General features: G+C 64.8%; 1 protein-coding gene across 1 annotated transcript in view; it reads left to right on the top strand.

Annotated features, from left to right (window-relative positions):
* The window catches only part of SYNGAP1 (synaptic Ras GTPase activating protein 1), a 38,907-nt gene extending 24,497 nt beyond the window's left edge, over positions 1 to 14,410 (top strand). Inside the window, 5 exon segments of the mRNA XM_080411593.1 lie at positions 1,656 to 1,867; positions 6,698 to 6,798; positions 9,726 to 9,794; positions 14,161 to 14,213; positions 14,215 to 14,410. Of these exon segments, the coding sequence (XP_080267719.1) occupies positions 1,656 to 1,867; positions 6,698 to 6,798; positions 9,726 to 9,794; positions 14,161 to 14,213; positions 14,215 to 14,295 (516 nt within the window). The 3' untranslated portion in view covers positions 14,296 to 14,410.
* The last annotated feature ends 907 nt before the right edge of the window (positions 14,411 to 15,317 follow it).

Here is a 15,317-nt window from a genome sequence, read left to right on the forward strand (position 1 = left end):
CAGGAGATGATCCTGATGGACCCAGGTCCTGGGGACCCAAGTGTCAAGGTCCCAGGAGATGATCCTGATTGACCCAGGTTCTTGGGACCCAGGTCCCAAGAGATGACCCTGATGGACCCAGGTCTTGGGGTCCCAAGTGTCCAGGTCCCAGGAGACGATCCTGATGGAGCTAGGTCCTGTGGACCCAAGTGTCCTAGATGACCCTGATGGACTCGGGTCCCAGTAGATGACCCTGATGGACCCAGGTGTCCAGGCATCACCACGCGTGGTCCCAAATGTTTAGGTGTCATCATGGTGGGGACTCAGGTGTCTGAGTGTCACCAGAGTTGGTCCCAACTCTTTGGGTGTCATCTTGGTGGAGACCTTGATGTTCGGTCATGACCATGGTGGGGGACCTTGATGTTTGGGCATCACCGTTGTGGAGATCTAGGTGTCCGGGCACCACCACGGTGGAGACCCAGGTCCCAAGATATCATCCTGATGGACCCAGGTCCTGGGGACCCAAGTGTCCAGATCCCAGGAGATGATCCTGATGGACCCAGGTCCTTGGGACCCAAGTGTCCAGATCCCAGGAGATGATCCTGATGGACCCAGGTCCTTGGGACCCAAGTGTCCAGATCCCAGGAGATGATCCTGATGGACCCAGGTCCTGGGGACCCAAGTGTCCAGGTCCCAGGAGATGATCCTGATGGACCCAAGTCCCAAGAGATGACCCTGAATGGACGCAGGTCCTGGGGACCCAAGTGTCCAGGTCCCAGGAGATGATCCTGATGGACCCAGGTCCTTGGGACCCAAGTGTCCAGGTCCCAAGATATCATCCTGATGGACCCAGGTCCTGGGGACCCAAGTGTCCAGGTCCCAGGAGATGATCCTGATGGACCCAGGTCCTTGGGACCCAAGTGTCCAGGTCCCAAGATATCATCCTGATGGACCCAGGTCCTTGGGACCCAAGTGTCCAGGTCCCAAGATATCATCCTGATGGACCCAGGTCCTGGGGACCCAAGTGTCCAGATCCCAGGAGATGATCCTGATGGACCCAGGTCCTTGGGACCCAAGTCCCAAGAGAGGACCCTGAATGGACCCAGGTCCTTGGGAGCCAAGTGTCCAGATCCCAGGAGATCATCCTGATGGACCCAGGTCCTGGGGACCCAAGTGTCCAGGCCCCAAGAGATCATCCTGATGGACCCAGGTCCTTGGGACCCAAATCCCAAGAGATGATCCTGATGGACCCAGGTCCTTGGGACCCAAGTGTCCAGGTCCCAGGAGATGATCCTGATGGACCTAGGTCCTGGGGACCCAAGTGTCCAGGTCCCAGGAGATGATCCTGATGGACCCAGGTCCTGGGGAGCCAAGTGTTCAGATCCCAGGAGATGATCCTGATGGACCCAGGTCCTTGGGACCCAAGTGTCCAGGTCCCAAGATATCATCCTGATGGACCCAGGTCCTGGGGACCCAAGTGTCCAGGTCCCAGGAGATGATCCTGATGGACCCAAGTCCCAAGAGATGATCCTGATGGACCCAGGTCCTGGGTCCCAAGTGTCCCAGGAGACCAGGAGATGGTTTGGGTGTCACCGTTGGGGGGGACCCAGGGTGTCCGTTGGCGGTGGGGGTGGGGAGGTGCCACCAGCAGCGCTCTGCAGTGTGGGCTGTGGCAGGTGAAGGAGTACGAGGAGGAGATCCACTCGCTGAAGGAGCGGCTGCACATGTCCAACCGCAAGCTGGAGGAGTACGAGCGGCGCCTGGTGTCGCAGGAGGAGCAGACGAGCCGCATCCTGCTGCAGTACCAGCACCGCCTGGAGCAGAGCGAGAAGCGCCTGCGGCAGCAGCAGGCGGAGAAGGACTCCCAGATCAAGAGCATCATCGGCAGGTGAGGGAGGGACCCGGCCCCGGGGACGGCGAGGGGACACTGGGGACGCGGGGACACAGGAGGAGATGAGGGACGTGGTGGAACGGGGATGACATGGGGACACAGAGGGACATGGGGACACAGGAGGAGATGAGGGACGTGGTGGAACGGGGATGACATGGGGACACAGAAGGAGATGATGGACATGGTGGAACAGGGATGACATGGGGACACAGAGGGACATGGGGACACAGGAGGAGATGAGGGACGTGGCGGAACGGGGATGACATGGGGACACAGAGGGACGCGGGGACACAGGAGGAGATGATGGACATGGGAATGGGGATGACATGGGGACACAGAAGGAGATGATGGACATGGTGGAACAGGGATGACATGGGGACACAGGAGGAGGTGATGGACATGGTGGAACGGGGATGACATGGGGACACAGAAGGAGATGAGGGACATGGTGGAACAGGGATGACATGGGGACACAGGAGGAGATGATGGACATGGTGGAACGGGGATGACATGGGGACACAGAGGGACGCGGGGACACAGGAGGAGATGATGGACGTGGTGGAACGGGGATGACATGGGGACACAGAGGGACGTGGGGACACAGGGACGTGGGGACACAGGAGGACTTGGAGGCAATCGATGGACATGGAGGGTGTGGGGACACAGAGGGACGTGGGGACACAGGAGGAGATGAGGGACATGGTGGAACAGGGATGACATGGGGACACAGAAGGAGATGAGGGACATGGTGGAACGGGGATGACATGGGGACACAGAGGGACGTGGGGACACAGGAGGAGATGAGGGACGTGGCGGAATGGGGATGACATGGGGACACAGAGGGACGTGGGAACACAGGGACGTGGGGACACAGGAGGACTTGGAGGCAATCAATGGACATGGAGGGTGTGGGGACACAGAGGGACGTGGGGACACAGGAGGAGATGATGGACATGGTGGAACGGGGATGACATGGGGACACAGAGGGACATGGGGACACAGGAGGAGATGAGGGACGTGGCGGAACGGGGATGACATGGGGACACAGAGGGACGCGGGGACACAGGAGGAGATGATGGACATGGGAATGGGGATGACATGGGGACACAGAAGGAGATGATGGACATGGTGGAACAGGGATGACATGGGGACACAGGAGGAGGTGATGGACATGGTGGAACGGGGATGACATGGGGACACAGAAGGAGATGAGGGACATGGTGGAACGGGGATGACATGGGGACACAGAGGGACGTGGGAACACAGGGACGTGGGGACACAGGAGGACTTGGAGGCAATCAATGGACATGGAGGGTGTGGGGACACAGAGGGACGTGGGGACACAGGAGGAGATGATGGACATGGTGGAACGGGGATGACATGGGGACACAGAGGGACATGGGGACACAGGAGGAGATGATGGACATGGTGGAACGGGGATGACATGGGGACACAGAGGGACATGGGGACACAGGAGGAGATGAGGGACGTGGCGGAACGGGGATGACATGGGGACACAGAGGGACATGGGGACACAGGAGGAGATGATGGACATGGTGGAACGGGGATGACATGGGGACACAGGAGGAGATGATGGACATGGTGGAACAAGGATGACATGGGGACAGAGGGACATGGGGACACAGGAGGACTTGGAGGCAATAGATGGACATGGAGGGTGTGGGGACACAGAGGGACATGGGGACACAGAAGGAGATGGACATGGTGGAACGGGGATGACATGGGGACACAGAGGGACACAGAAGGACTTGGAGGCAATAGATGGACATGGAGGGTGTGGGGACACAGGGACATGGGGACATGGAGGGACATGGAGTGTATGGGGACACTGGGGACGTGGAGACACAGAAGGAGATGATGGACATGGTGGAACGGGGATGACATGGGGACACAGGGACATGGGGACACAGGAGGAGATGAGGGACGTGGTGGAACGGGGATGACATGGGGACACAGGGACATGGGGACACAGGAGGAGATGAGGGACGTGGTGGAACGGGGATGACATGGGGACACAGGGACATGGGGACACAGAAGGACTTGGAGGCAATCGATGGACATGGAGGGTGTGGGGATGGAGGAGGACATGGGGACACAAGAGTGACATGGGGACACAGAAGAACATGAAGGACAGAGGAACATGGGGACACAGAAGATGAGGGACATAGTGGGATACGGGTGACACGGGGACACAGAGTGACATGGGGATGCAGGAGAACATGGAGGACACGGAGAGGGACATGGGGACACAGAGGGACATGGACATGGGGACACAGGGACACGGGGAACATGAGGGAGATGGAGGGACATGGAGGATGTGGGGACATGCAGGACATGGAGGGACACAGGGACACTCAGGGCCATGAGGACACAGAGGGACATGGGGGACACCTGGACACAGCAGGACATTGGGGGTGTCCCCTCATGTCCCCAGGCTGGTGGCAATGTGATCCCAGCGTGGCCTGTCCCCACCATGTCCCTGGGTGTCCCCACCATGTCCCTTGGGTGTCCCCACCATGTCCCTGGGTGTCCCCACCATATCCCTGGGTGTCCCCACCATGTCCCTTGGGTGTCCCCACCATGTCCCTGGGTGTCCCCACCATGTCCCTTGGGTGTCCCCACCATATCCCTGGGTGTCCCCACCATGTCCCTTGGGTGTCCCCACCATATCCCTGGGTGTCCCCACCATGTCCCTTGGGTGTCCCCACCATGTCCCTGGGTGTCCCCACCATATCCCTGGGTGTCCCCACCATGTCCCTTGGGTGTCCCTTGGGTGTCCCCACCATGTCCCTTGGGTGTCCCCACCATATCCCTGGGTGTCCCCACCATGTCCCTTGGGTGTCCCTGGTGGGGTGGTGGCAGCGTGACCCTGAGGTGTCCCTGCAATGTCACTGGGGTGTCCCCACATGTCCTTGGGGTGAGTGGTGGTGGGTCCCCAGGGGGGGTGTCCCCATGGGTGGCAGCATGTCCCTTAGGGGGGTGTCCCCACCCTGGTGGTGTCCCTGGGGGGGGGTGTGTCCCTGTGACCTGGGGGTGCCCCTGGGTGTCCTTGGGGGGGGGGGGTGTCCCCTGGGGGTGTCCCGTGTCCTTGGGTGTCCCTGGGGGCTGTCACCATGTCCCTGGGTGTCCCCAAGGGGGTCCCCATTGCCTGGGGTGCCCCTGGAGGTGTCCCCATGTCCCTAAGGGTGCCCCTGGGGGTGTCCCCATGTCCCTAGGGGTGCCCCTGGGGGTGTCCCCATGAGGTGAGGATGTCCCTGGGGGTGTCCCCATGACCCGGGGTGTCCCTAGGGGTGTCCCCAGGGGTGTCCCCATGTCCCTAGGGGTGCCCCTGGGGGTGTCCCCATGAGGTGAGGATGTCCCTGGGGGTGTCCCCATGACCCGGGGTGTCCCTAGGGGTGTCCCCAGGGGTGTCCCCATGACCAGGGATGTCCTTGGGGGTGTCCCCATGACCAGGGATGTCCCTGGGGGTGTCCCCGGGGGTGTCCCCATGACCCGGGGTGTCCCTGGGGGTGTCCTCATGACCCAGGGTGTCCCTAGGGGTGTCCCCGGGGGTGTCCCCATGACCCAGGGTGTCCCCATGACCCAGGGTGTCCCTAGGGGTGTCCCCGGGGGTGTCCCCATGACCCAGGGTGTCCCCATGACCCAGGGTGTCCCTAGGGGTGTCCCCAGGGGTGTCCCCATGACCCAGGGTGTCACATGACCCAGGGTGACCCCAGGGCTGTCCCCATGACAGGGTGTGCACCTATGGGTGTCCCCAGGAGTGTCCCCATGACCTAGTGTGTCCCTGGGGGTGTCCCCATGACCCGGGGGTGTCCCCATGACCCAGGGTGTCCCTGGGGGAGTCCCTGGGGGTGTCCCTGGGGGTCTCCCCAGGAGTGTCCCCATGACCCAGGGTGTCCCCATGACCAGGGATGTCCCTGGGGGTGTCCCCATGACCCAGGGTGTCCCCATGACCCAGGGTGTCCCCAGGGGTGTCCCCATGACCTAGTGTGTCCCTGGGGGTGTCCCCATGACCCAGGGGTGTCCCCATGACGAGGGATGTCCCTGGGGGTGTTCCCATGACCCAGGGTGTCCCTAGGGGTGTCCCCAGGGGTGTCCCCATGACCAGGGATGTCCTTGGGGGTGTCCCCATGACCCAGGGTGTCCTTCGGAGTGTCCCCATGACCCGGGGTGTCCCTGGGGGTGTCCCCATGACCCAGGGTGTCCCTAGGGGTGTCCCCGGGGGTGTCCCCATGACCAGGGATGTCCCTGGGGGTGTCCCCATGACCCAGGGTGTCCCTAGGGGTGTCCCCGGGGGTGTCCCCATGAGCAGGGATGTCCTTGGGGGTGTCCCCATGACCCAGGGTGTCCCTAGGGGTGTCCCCGGGGGTGTTCCCATGACCAGGGATGTCCCTGGGGGTGTCCCCATGACCCAGGGTGTCCCTAGAGGTGTCCCTGGGGGTGTCCCCATGACCAGGGATGTCCCTGGGGGTGTCCCCATGACCCAGGGTGTCCCTAGGGGTGTCCCCGGGGGTGTCCCCATGAGCAGGGATGTCCTTGGGGGTGTCCCCATGACCCAGGGTGTCCCTAGGGGTGTCCCCGGGGGTGTCCCCATGAGCAGGGATGTCCTTGGGGGTGTCCCCATGACCCAGGGATGTCCCTAGGGGTGTCCCCATGACCCAGGGGTGTCCCCATCCCCCTGGCGAAGCCTGGCCCCCGGGAAGGTTGTCCCCAAGAGGCGTCCCCGGGGGTGGCAGCGGGACCCCGGGGGGTGTCCCCGTGTCCCCGGGGTGCCCCCCCGGGGGTGGCAGCGTGACCCCGGTGAAGCCTGGCCCCGCAGGCTGATGCTGGTGGAGCAGGAGCTGCGCAGGGATCACTTGGGCGCCCACGACCCCCCCGAGGGCCGGCGGCGGCTGCTCGACGCTCAGGTGGAAATTACAATGTCATTGCTCTGCTCCGTGTGACATCGGCCATCCCACGCCGCGCTGGGGGCGGGGCCCGGGGCGGGGGGGCACCCATGGGGGGGGGGGACCCCGGGGGGGTGGTGGGCACCCATGGGTGGGGGTGTGGGTACCCCTAGAGGGGCGTATGGACATCGTTGGGGGGGTTCTGTGGGCGCGGGGGGTCACCTGAGAGGGGGGGGTGTCACCTTTGGGTGTGGGGGTGTCACCTTTGGGTGGGGGGTGTCACCTTTGGGTGGGGGCTATGGGCACCCATGGGGGGGGGGACCCCGGGGGGGTGATGGGCACCCATGGGTGGGGGTGGGGGTACCCCTAGAGGGGCGTATGGACATCGTTGGGGGGGTTCTGTGGGCGCGGGGGGTCACCTGAGAGGGGGGGGTGTCACCTTTGGGTGTGGGGGTTCACCTTTGGGTGGGGGCTATGGGCACCCATGGGTGGGGGGACCCCGGGGGGGTGATGGGCACCCATGGGTGGGGGTGGGGGTACCCCTAGAGGGGCGTATGGACATCGTTGGGGGGGTTCTGTGGGCGCGGGGGGTCACCTGAGAGGGGGGGGTGTCACCTTTGGGTGTGGGGGTGTCACCTTTGGGTGGGGGGTGTCACCTTTGGGTGGGGGCTATGGGCACCCATGGGGGGGGGGACCCCGGGGGGGTGATGGGCACCCATGGGTGGGGGTGGGGGTACCCCTAGAGGGGCGTATGGACATCGTTGGGGGGGTTCTGTGGGCGCGGGGGGTCACCTGAGAGGGGGGGGTGTCACCTTTGGGTGTGGGGGTTCACCTTTGGGTGGGGGCTATGGGCACCCATGGGTGGGGGGACCCCGGGGGGGTGATGGGCACCCATGGGTGGGGGTGGGGGTACCCCTAGAGGGGCGTATGGACATCGTTGGGGGGGTTCTGTGGGCGCGGGGGGTCACCTGAGAGGGGGGGGTGTCACCTTTGGGTGTGGGGGTTCACCTTTGGGTGGGGGCTATGGGCACCCATGGGTGGGGGGACCCCGGGGGGGTGATGGGCACCCATGGGTGGGGGTGGGGGTACCCCTAGAGGGGCGTATGGACATCGTTGGGGGGGTCTGTGGGCGGGGGGGGTCACCTTTGGGTGTGGGGGTGTCAACTTTGGGTGGGGGGTGTCACCTTTGGGTGGGGGCTATGGGCACCCATGGGTGGGGGTACCCCGAGGGGGTGATGGGCACCCATGGGTGGGGGTGGGGGTACCCCTAGAGGGGCGTATGGACATCGTTGGGGGGGTTCTGTGGGCGGGGGGGTCACCTGGGGGGGGGCTATGGGCACCCATGGGTGGGGGGACCCCGGGGGGGTGATGGGCACCCATGGGTGGGGGTGGGGGTACCCCTAGAGGGGCGTATGGACATCGTTGGGGGGGTTCTGTGGGCGGGGGGGTGTCACCTTTGGGTGTGGGGGTGTCACCTTTGGGTGTGGGGTGTCACCTTTGGGTGGGGGGGTATGGGCACCCATGGGTGGGGGGACCCCGGGGGGGTGATGGGCACCCATGGGTGGGGGAGGGGGTACCCCTAGAGGGGCATATGGACATCGTTGGGGGGGGTCTGTGGGCGCGGGGGGTCACCTTTGGGGGGGGGGAGTATGGGCACCCATGGGGGGGGGGGACCCCAGGGGGTGATGGGCACCCTGGGGGGGGGGCGTATTGTCATCCCAGCAGGGTTACTGGGGGGTACTGGGCCCCCCTGGGAGGTTACTGGGGGGGCTGTGGGCACCACTGGGGGGGTATTGTCACCCCCGGGCTGGGGGGGGGGGGGTTGGTGACCTATGGGGGGGGGATGGTCACCTGTGGGGGCTGTAGGGGGCCAGGGTTGTCCCTAGAGGGGACACGGGGATGGCGGGGGGGGCGGGGGAGGGGGGGCGGGGACATGGTGGCATCTGGGGGGAGGGACATTATGGCCCCTGGTGGGGGCGGGGGGGGGGACAGAGCCACCCCTGTGGGGCCCTGAGGGGGGGGAACATGGGGACCCATGGGGGGGGGGGACACGACAGGGTCACCCCTGGGGGGGGACATAGGGACCCCAGGGGGGGCACAGCCACCCCCTGGGGGGGACAGGGCCACCCCCAGTGGGGACCTGGTGACCCCCAGGGAGATGGGGGAGGGGTCGGGGCCACCCCCAGGGAGAACAGGGTCACCCCTGGGGGGACACGGTCACCCCTGGGGGGGGGACAGGGCCACCCCCGGTGGGGACAAGGCCACCTCTAGGGGGGACACGGGGTCCCCTCTGGGGGACAGGGCCACTCCTGGGGGTGCATGGTCACCTCCGGGGGGGGGACAAAGCCACCCCAGGGGGGACATGGTCACCCGTGGGGGGGGACAGCGTCACCCCTGGGGGGACAAAGTGACCCCCCCAGAGGGGACAGGGCCATCCCCGGTGGGCACAGGGCCACCCCTGGGGGGACAAAGTGACCCCCCCAGGGGGGACAGGGCCACCCCTGGGGGGACAAAGTGACCCCCCCCCCCCAGGGGGGACAATGTCATCCCTAGTGGAGACAGGGCCACCCCTGGGGGGACACCGTCCCCCCGAGGGGGGGGACACAGGCCACCTCCAGGGAGGACATCAGAGGGACATGGGGGGGGGGGCGGGGTGACAGAGCCACATCCCCCCTCCCCCCCCGCCTAGGGACAGGGCCACCAACATGTCCCCAAGGCCACCTCCCCCCCCCCCCCAAGCGACGGGGCTGGTGACAGACCCCCTCCTCGGGTTGGGGTTCCCCCCCGCCACCTCAGGGCCACCCCCTCAAGGCCACCACCACCGGGGACACGGTGTGTCCCCAAGTCCTCCCCTCCCCCCCCCTCCCCTCATCCCCCGAGTCCCCCCGCGGGGACAAGCGTGTCCCCCCGCGGTGGCCCTGACCCCCCCGTGTCTCTCTTCGTCCTAGCTGTCCGTCAGGTAGCGCGGGCCAGCCCTGCCATTGTCACGGGACCCTCGGCCTCCGGTGACACGCCAGGTGGGTCCTCCCGTCCCCGTCCCTGTCCCCATCCCCCCCTTCCCCTAGGTAGCACCCAGGGGACATCGGGGAACCCTTGGGGACACAATGCTGGAGTGTCCCCCATGTTCCTCCTGTGGCCCCGTGTCCCTCAGGGACATTGGGAACCCTTGGGGACATGGAGCCAGGATGTCCCCAAGATGCTCTTGTGTCCCCATGTCCCTCAGGGACATTGGGAACCCTTGGGGACATGGAGCCAGGATGTCCCCATGTCCCTGAGGGACACTGGGAACGCTTGGGGACATGGAGTCAGGATGTCCCCATGTCCCTGAGGGACATTGGGAACCCTTGGGGACATGGATCCAGGATGTCCCCAAGACCCTCTTGTGTCCCTGTGTCCCTGAGGGACATTGGGAACCCTTGGGGACATGGAGCCAGGATGTCCCTAAGATGCTCTTGTGTCCCCATGTCCCTCAGGGACATTGGGAACGCTTGGGGACATGGAGCCAGGATGTCCCCAAGACCCTCTTGTGTCCCCATGTCCCTCAGGGACATTGGGAACCCTTGGGGACATGGAGCCAGGATGTCCCCAAGACCTTCTTGTGTCCCCATGTCCCTCAGGGACATTGGGAACGCTTGGGGACATGGAGCCAGGATGTCCCCAAGACCTTCTTGTGTCCCCATGTCCTTCAGGGACACTGGGAACGCTTGGGGACATGGAGCCAGGATGTCCCCAAGACCTTCTTGTGTCCCCATGTCCCTCAGGGACATTGGGAACGCTTGGGGACATGGAGCCAGGATGTCCCCAAGACCTTCTTGTGTCCCCATGTCCTTCAGGGACATTGGGAACCCTTGGGGACATGGAGCCAGGATGTCCCCAAGACCCTCTTGTGTCCCCATGTCCCTCAGGGACATTGGGAACCCTTGGGGACATGGAGCCAGGATGTCCCCAAGATGCTCTTGTGTCCCCATGTCCCTCAGGGACATTGGGAACCCTTGGGGACATGGAGCCAGGATGTCCCCATGTCCCTGAGGGACACTGGGAACGCTTGGGGACATGGAGTCAGGATGTCCCCATGTCCCTGAGGGACATTGGGAACCCTTGGGGACATGGATCCAGGATGTCCCCAAGACCCTCTTGTGTCCCTGTGTCCCTGAGGGACATTGGGAACCCTTGGGGACATGGAGCCAGGATGTCCCTAAGATGCTCTTGTGTCCCCATGTCCCTCAGGGACATTGGGAACGCTTGGGGACATGGAGCCAGGATGTCCCCAAGACCCTCTTGTGTCCCCATGTCCCTCAGGGACATTGGGAACACTTGGGGACATGGAGCCAGGATGTCCCCAAGACCTTCTTGTGTCCCCATGTCCCTCAGGGACATTGGGAACGCTTGGGGACATGGAGCCAGGATGTCCCCAAGACCTTCTTGTGTCCCCATGTCCTTCAGGGACACTGGGAACGCTTGGGGACATGGAGCCAGGATGTCCCCAAGACCTTCTTGTGTCCCCATGTCCCTCAGGGACACTGGGAACGCTTGGGGACATGGAGCCAGGATGTCCCCAAGACCTTCTTGTGTCCCCATGTCCTTCAGGGACATTGGGAACCCTTGGGGACATGGAGCCAGGATGTCCCCAAGACCCTCTTGTGTCCCCATGTCCCTCAGGGACATTGGGAACCCTTGGGGACATGGAGCCAGGATGTCCCCAAGACCTTCTTGTGTCCCCATGTCCTTCAGGGACATTGGGAACGCTTGGGGACATGGAGCCAGGATGTCCCCAAGACCCTCTTGTGTCCCCATGTCCCTCAGGGACATTGGGAACGCTTGGGGACATGGAGCCAGGATGTCCCCAAGACCTTCTTGTGTCCCCATGTCCCTCAGGGACATTGGGAACACTTGGGGACATGGAGCCAGGATGTCCCCAAGATGCTCTTGTGTCCCCATGTCCTTCAGGGACATTGGGAACCCTTGGGGACATGGAGCCAGGATGTCCCCAAGACCTTCTTGTGTCCCCATGTCCCTCAGGGACATTGGGAACGCTTGGGGACATGGAGCCAGGATGTCCCCAAGACCTTCTTGTGTCCCCATGTCCCTCAGGGACATTGGGAACGCTTGGGGACATGCAGCCAGGATGTCCCCAAGACCTTCTTGTGTCCCCATGTCCCTCAGGGACATTGGGAACCCTTGGGGACATGAAGCCAGGATGTCCCCAAGACCCTCTTGTGTCCCTGGAGAACACAGGGAACCCTTGGGGACATGGATCCAGGTGTCCCCATGTCCCTGAGGGACACTGAGGACCCTTAGGGACACGCAATGCTGGACTGTCCCCATGTCCTCTGGACAACGGGAACCCTTGGGGACACAGACCTGGGGTGTCCTCATGTCCCCAGGACAGTGGGAACCCTTGGGGACATGGATCTGTGTGTCCCCATGTCCTTCTTGTGTCTCTGTGTCCCCCTGGGGACACTGGGGACCCTTGGGGACATGGATCTAGGGTCACCCATGTCCCTCTTGTGTCCCCTCGGGACACGGAGAACCTTTGGGGCCATGGTTCCAGGGTGTCCCCAAGTCCTTCCTGTGTCCCCATGTCCCCTGGACACTGGGGAACCCCTGGGGACACGGATCCAGGTGTCCCCATGGTCCCTCTTGTGTCTCCGTGTTTCCCTGGGGACACCGGGAGCCCTCAGGGGACATGGATTATGACATGTCCCCATGTCCCCATGACACTGGGGAACCCCTGGGGACATGGACATTGGCATGTCCCTCTTGTGTCCCTCAGGGACATTGGGGACCCCTGGGGACATGGATCCCGGGTGTTCCTGTGTCCTCGTGTCCCCCTCCAAGGACATTGGGGACCCTTGGGGACATGTGTCCCAGGTGTCCCCATGTCCCTCCTGTGTCCGGGTAGGACCTTGTCCCCTCCCTGGCACCTTCCATCCCAGGGGACGTGGATCTGGGATGTCCCCATGTCCCTCTCCTTGTCCCATGTGTCGTCCCCCCCGGCACCCCCGTGACACAGATCCGGGGTGTCCCTGACCCTCCTGTGTCCTGGCCAGGATGTGCCATGGGGACGTCCTTGTCCCCTTCTGGTGTCCCTTGTCCCCTGTCTGTCCCAGGAGACATGGACCCAGGGTGTCCCCATGTCCCTCTTGTGTCCCCATGTCCCCCAGGGACACTGGGAACCTTTGGGGACATGGACCCAGGGTGTCCCCATGTCCCTCTTGTGTCCCCATGTCCCCCAGGGACACTGGGAACCCTTGGGGACATGGACCCAGGGTGTCCCCATGTCCCTCTTGTGTCCCCGTGTCCCTCCTATGTCCCCATATCCTCTTGGGGACATGGATCCAAGGTGTCCCCATGACCCTTGGGACACCAGGGAGTCCTGGGGGACATGGATCTGCAGTGTCCCCATGTCCTTCCTGTGTCCCCATGTCCTTCCTATGTCCCCATGTCCCCCAGGGACACTGGGAACCCTTGGGGACATGGAGCCAGGAGGTCCCCATGACCCTTCTGTGTCCCCACGTCCCCCAGGGACACTGGGAACCCTTGGGGACATGGATCCGGAGTGTCCCCACGTCCCCCAGGGACGCCTTGGGGGACATGGATCCAGGTGTCCCCATGTCCCTCCTGTGTCCCCATGTCCCCCAGGGACACTGGGAACCCCTTGGGGACATGGATCTGGAGTGTCCCTGTGTCCCTATGTCCCCCAGGGACACTAGGAACCCTTGGGGACATGGATCCGGAGTGTCCCCACGTCCCCCAGGGACGCCTTGGGGACATGGATCCAGGTGTCCCCATGTCCCTCCTGTGTCCCCATGTCCCCCTTGGGGACATGGACCTTGAGGTGTCCCCCCAGGGCCACCAAGGAGCTTCTGGGCTGTCCCTGTCCCACTTACGTCGTTGTCCCCACCCACCCCCCCCACCAGGGGTGACAACAGTGGGGACAACAGTGTCACCGTCCCCTCTGGGGGTGGCTTGGGAGGGAGGGGGGTGGGGGAGGGGAGGGCCACCCACCGTCCCCCAGCGCTGGCGCCCGCCGTCACCCGCCTCGTCTCCATCCTCGTGTCTCGTGTCTGTCCCCATCTCACCTCACCCGGGGGGGGGGGGGGGAGGGGGGGGGTGACATGCGCGTCCCTGTGTCATGTCCTGTCTGGGGGGGGGGGGGGGGGAGGGGGATGGGGATGGGGGGGATGGGGGGGGTGGTCCTGGCAGCGCCGGAGGGTCCCACCGACCTGATACAGGTGAGTGCTGCGGCGCGGGGGGATGGGGGGTGGGGGTGGGGGGTGGTGTAGTGGGGGTGGGGGAGGGGTGGGGGACTTGGGGAGCCTTTTTTTTTGGGGGGGGTGGGGGGGACAGGGGGGGTGAATGAGCCCCCTCGGTGCCTTGCAGGAGAGGCAGCTTTCCGCCGTGGGTGCAGCAGACCCGGGTGTGAGCTGGGCCGGGGGGGGTCCCCGTGCGACCCCCGCCTCCGCCCCCGCCACCCCCGATCACGGCCAACGGCGAGCTGCGCGGCCCCGCTGCTGAGCACTAGCCCCCGCCCCGGGGGCCACCGGGACCCCCCCCCAACCCCCCGCCCCGGGGCTGGCGGTGGCACCCGGCGACCCCCGGGGAAGAGGAGGCTGGGGGGGGGGAGGGGGAGGGGGAAGGGGAGGGCGGGGGGGGGGGGGGGGGGGGGATGGGAGCCACCCCCACCCCCCCACCACCAAGCCACCCCCCCACCCCCCTCCCACCCCCCTTCCCCTCCTGCCCTGGCCTCGTGCAAGGGCTCCTCGTGCGAGGGGTGTGAGGCCTCGTGCAAGGGCTCCTCGTGCAACGGCGCCTCGTGCAAGGGCAGCTGGGGGGGGCCTTGTGCAAGGGCTCCTCGTGCAACGGCCTCGTGCAACGGCTCCTCGTGCAACGGCGCCTCGTGCAAGGGCAGCTGGGGGGGGGCTTGTGCAAGGGCTCCTCGTGCAACAGGAGCCAGGCAGCCTCGTGCAGGGGCTCCTCGTGCAACGGCCTCGTGCAAGGGCGCCTTGTGCAACGGCCTCGTGCAAGGGCTCCTCGTGCAACGGCAGCAGGGGGGCCTCGTGCAAGGGCTCCTCGTGCAACAGCAGCAGGGGGGCCTCCTGCAACACCTCCTCGTGCAACAGGAGCCAGGCGTCCTCGTGCAAGGGCTCTTCACACAACGGCTCCTCGCGCAGGAGTGGGGCGACCTCGTGCAAGGGTTCCTCGTGCAACAGCTCCTCACACAAGGGCTCCTCTTGCAGCAGGAGCGGGGAGGCGTCGTGCAACCGCTTCTCGTGCAAGGGCTCCTCGTGCAACAGGAGCGGAGAGGCTTTGTGGAAGGGCACCCTCATGCACCAGCACCTCGTGCGACGGGAGGAGGGAGGCCTTGTGCGACGGCTCCTTGTGCAAGGGCTCCTCGTGCAACAGCACCTCAGGCCAGGGGAGCAGGGAGACCTCGTGCAACAGCTCCTCGTGCACCAGGATTGGGGGAGGCCTCGTGCAACAGCTCCTTGTGCAATGGGAACAAGGCGGCCTTGTGCAACGGCTCCTCGTGCACCGGG

Source organism: Falco punctatus, assembly GCF_963210335.1.
Source record: "Falco punctatus genome assembly, contig: scaffold_246, whole genome shotgun sequence".
Taxonomy (NCBI): Eukaryota; Metazoa; Chordata; class Aves; order Falconiformes; family Falconidae; genus Falco; species Falco punctatus.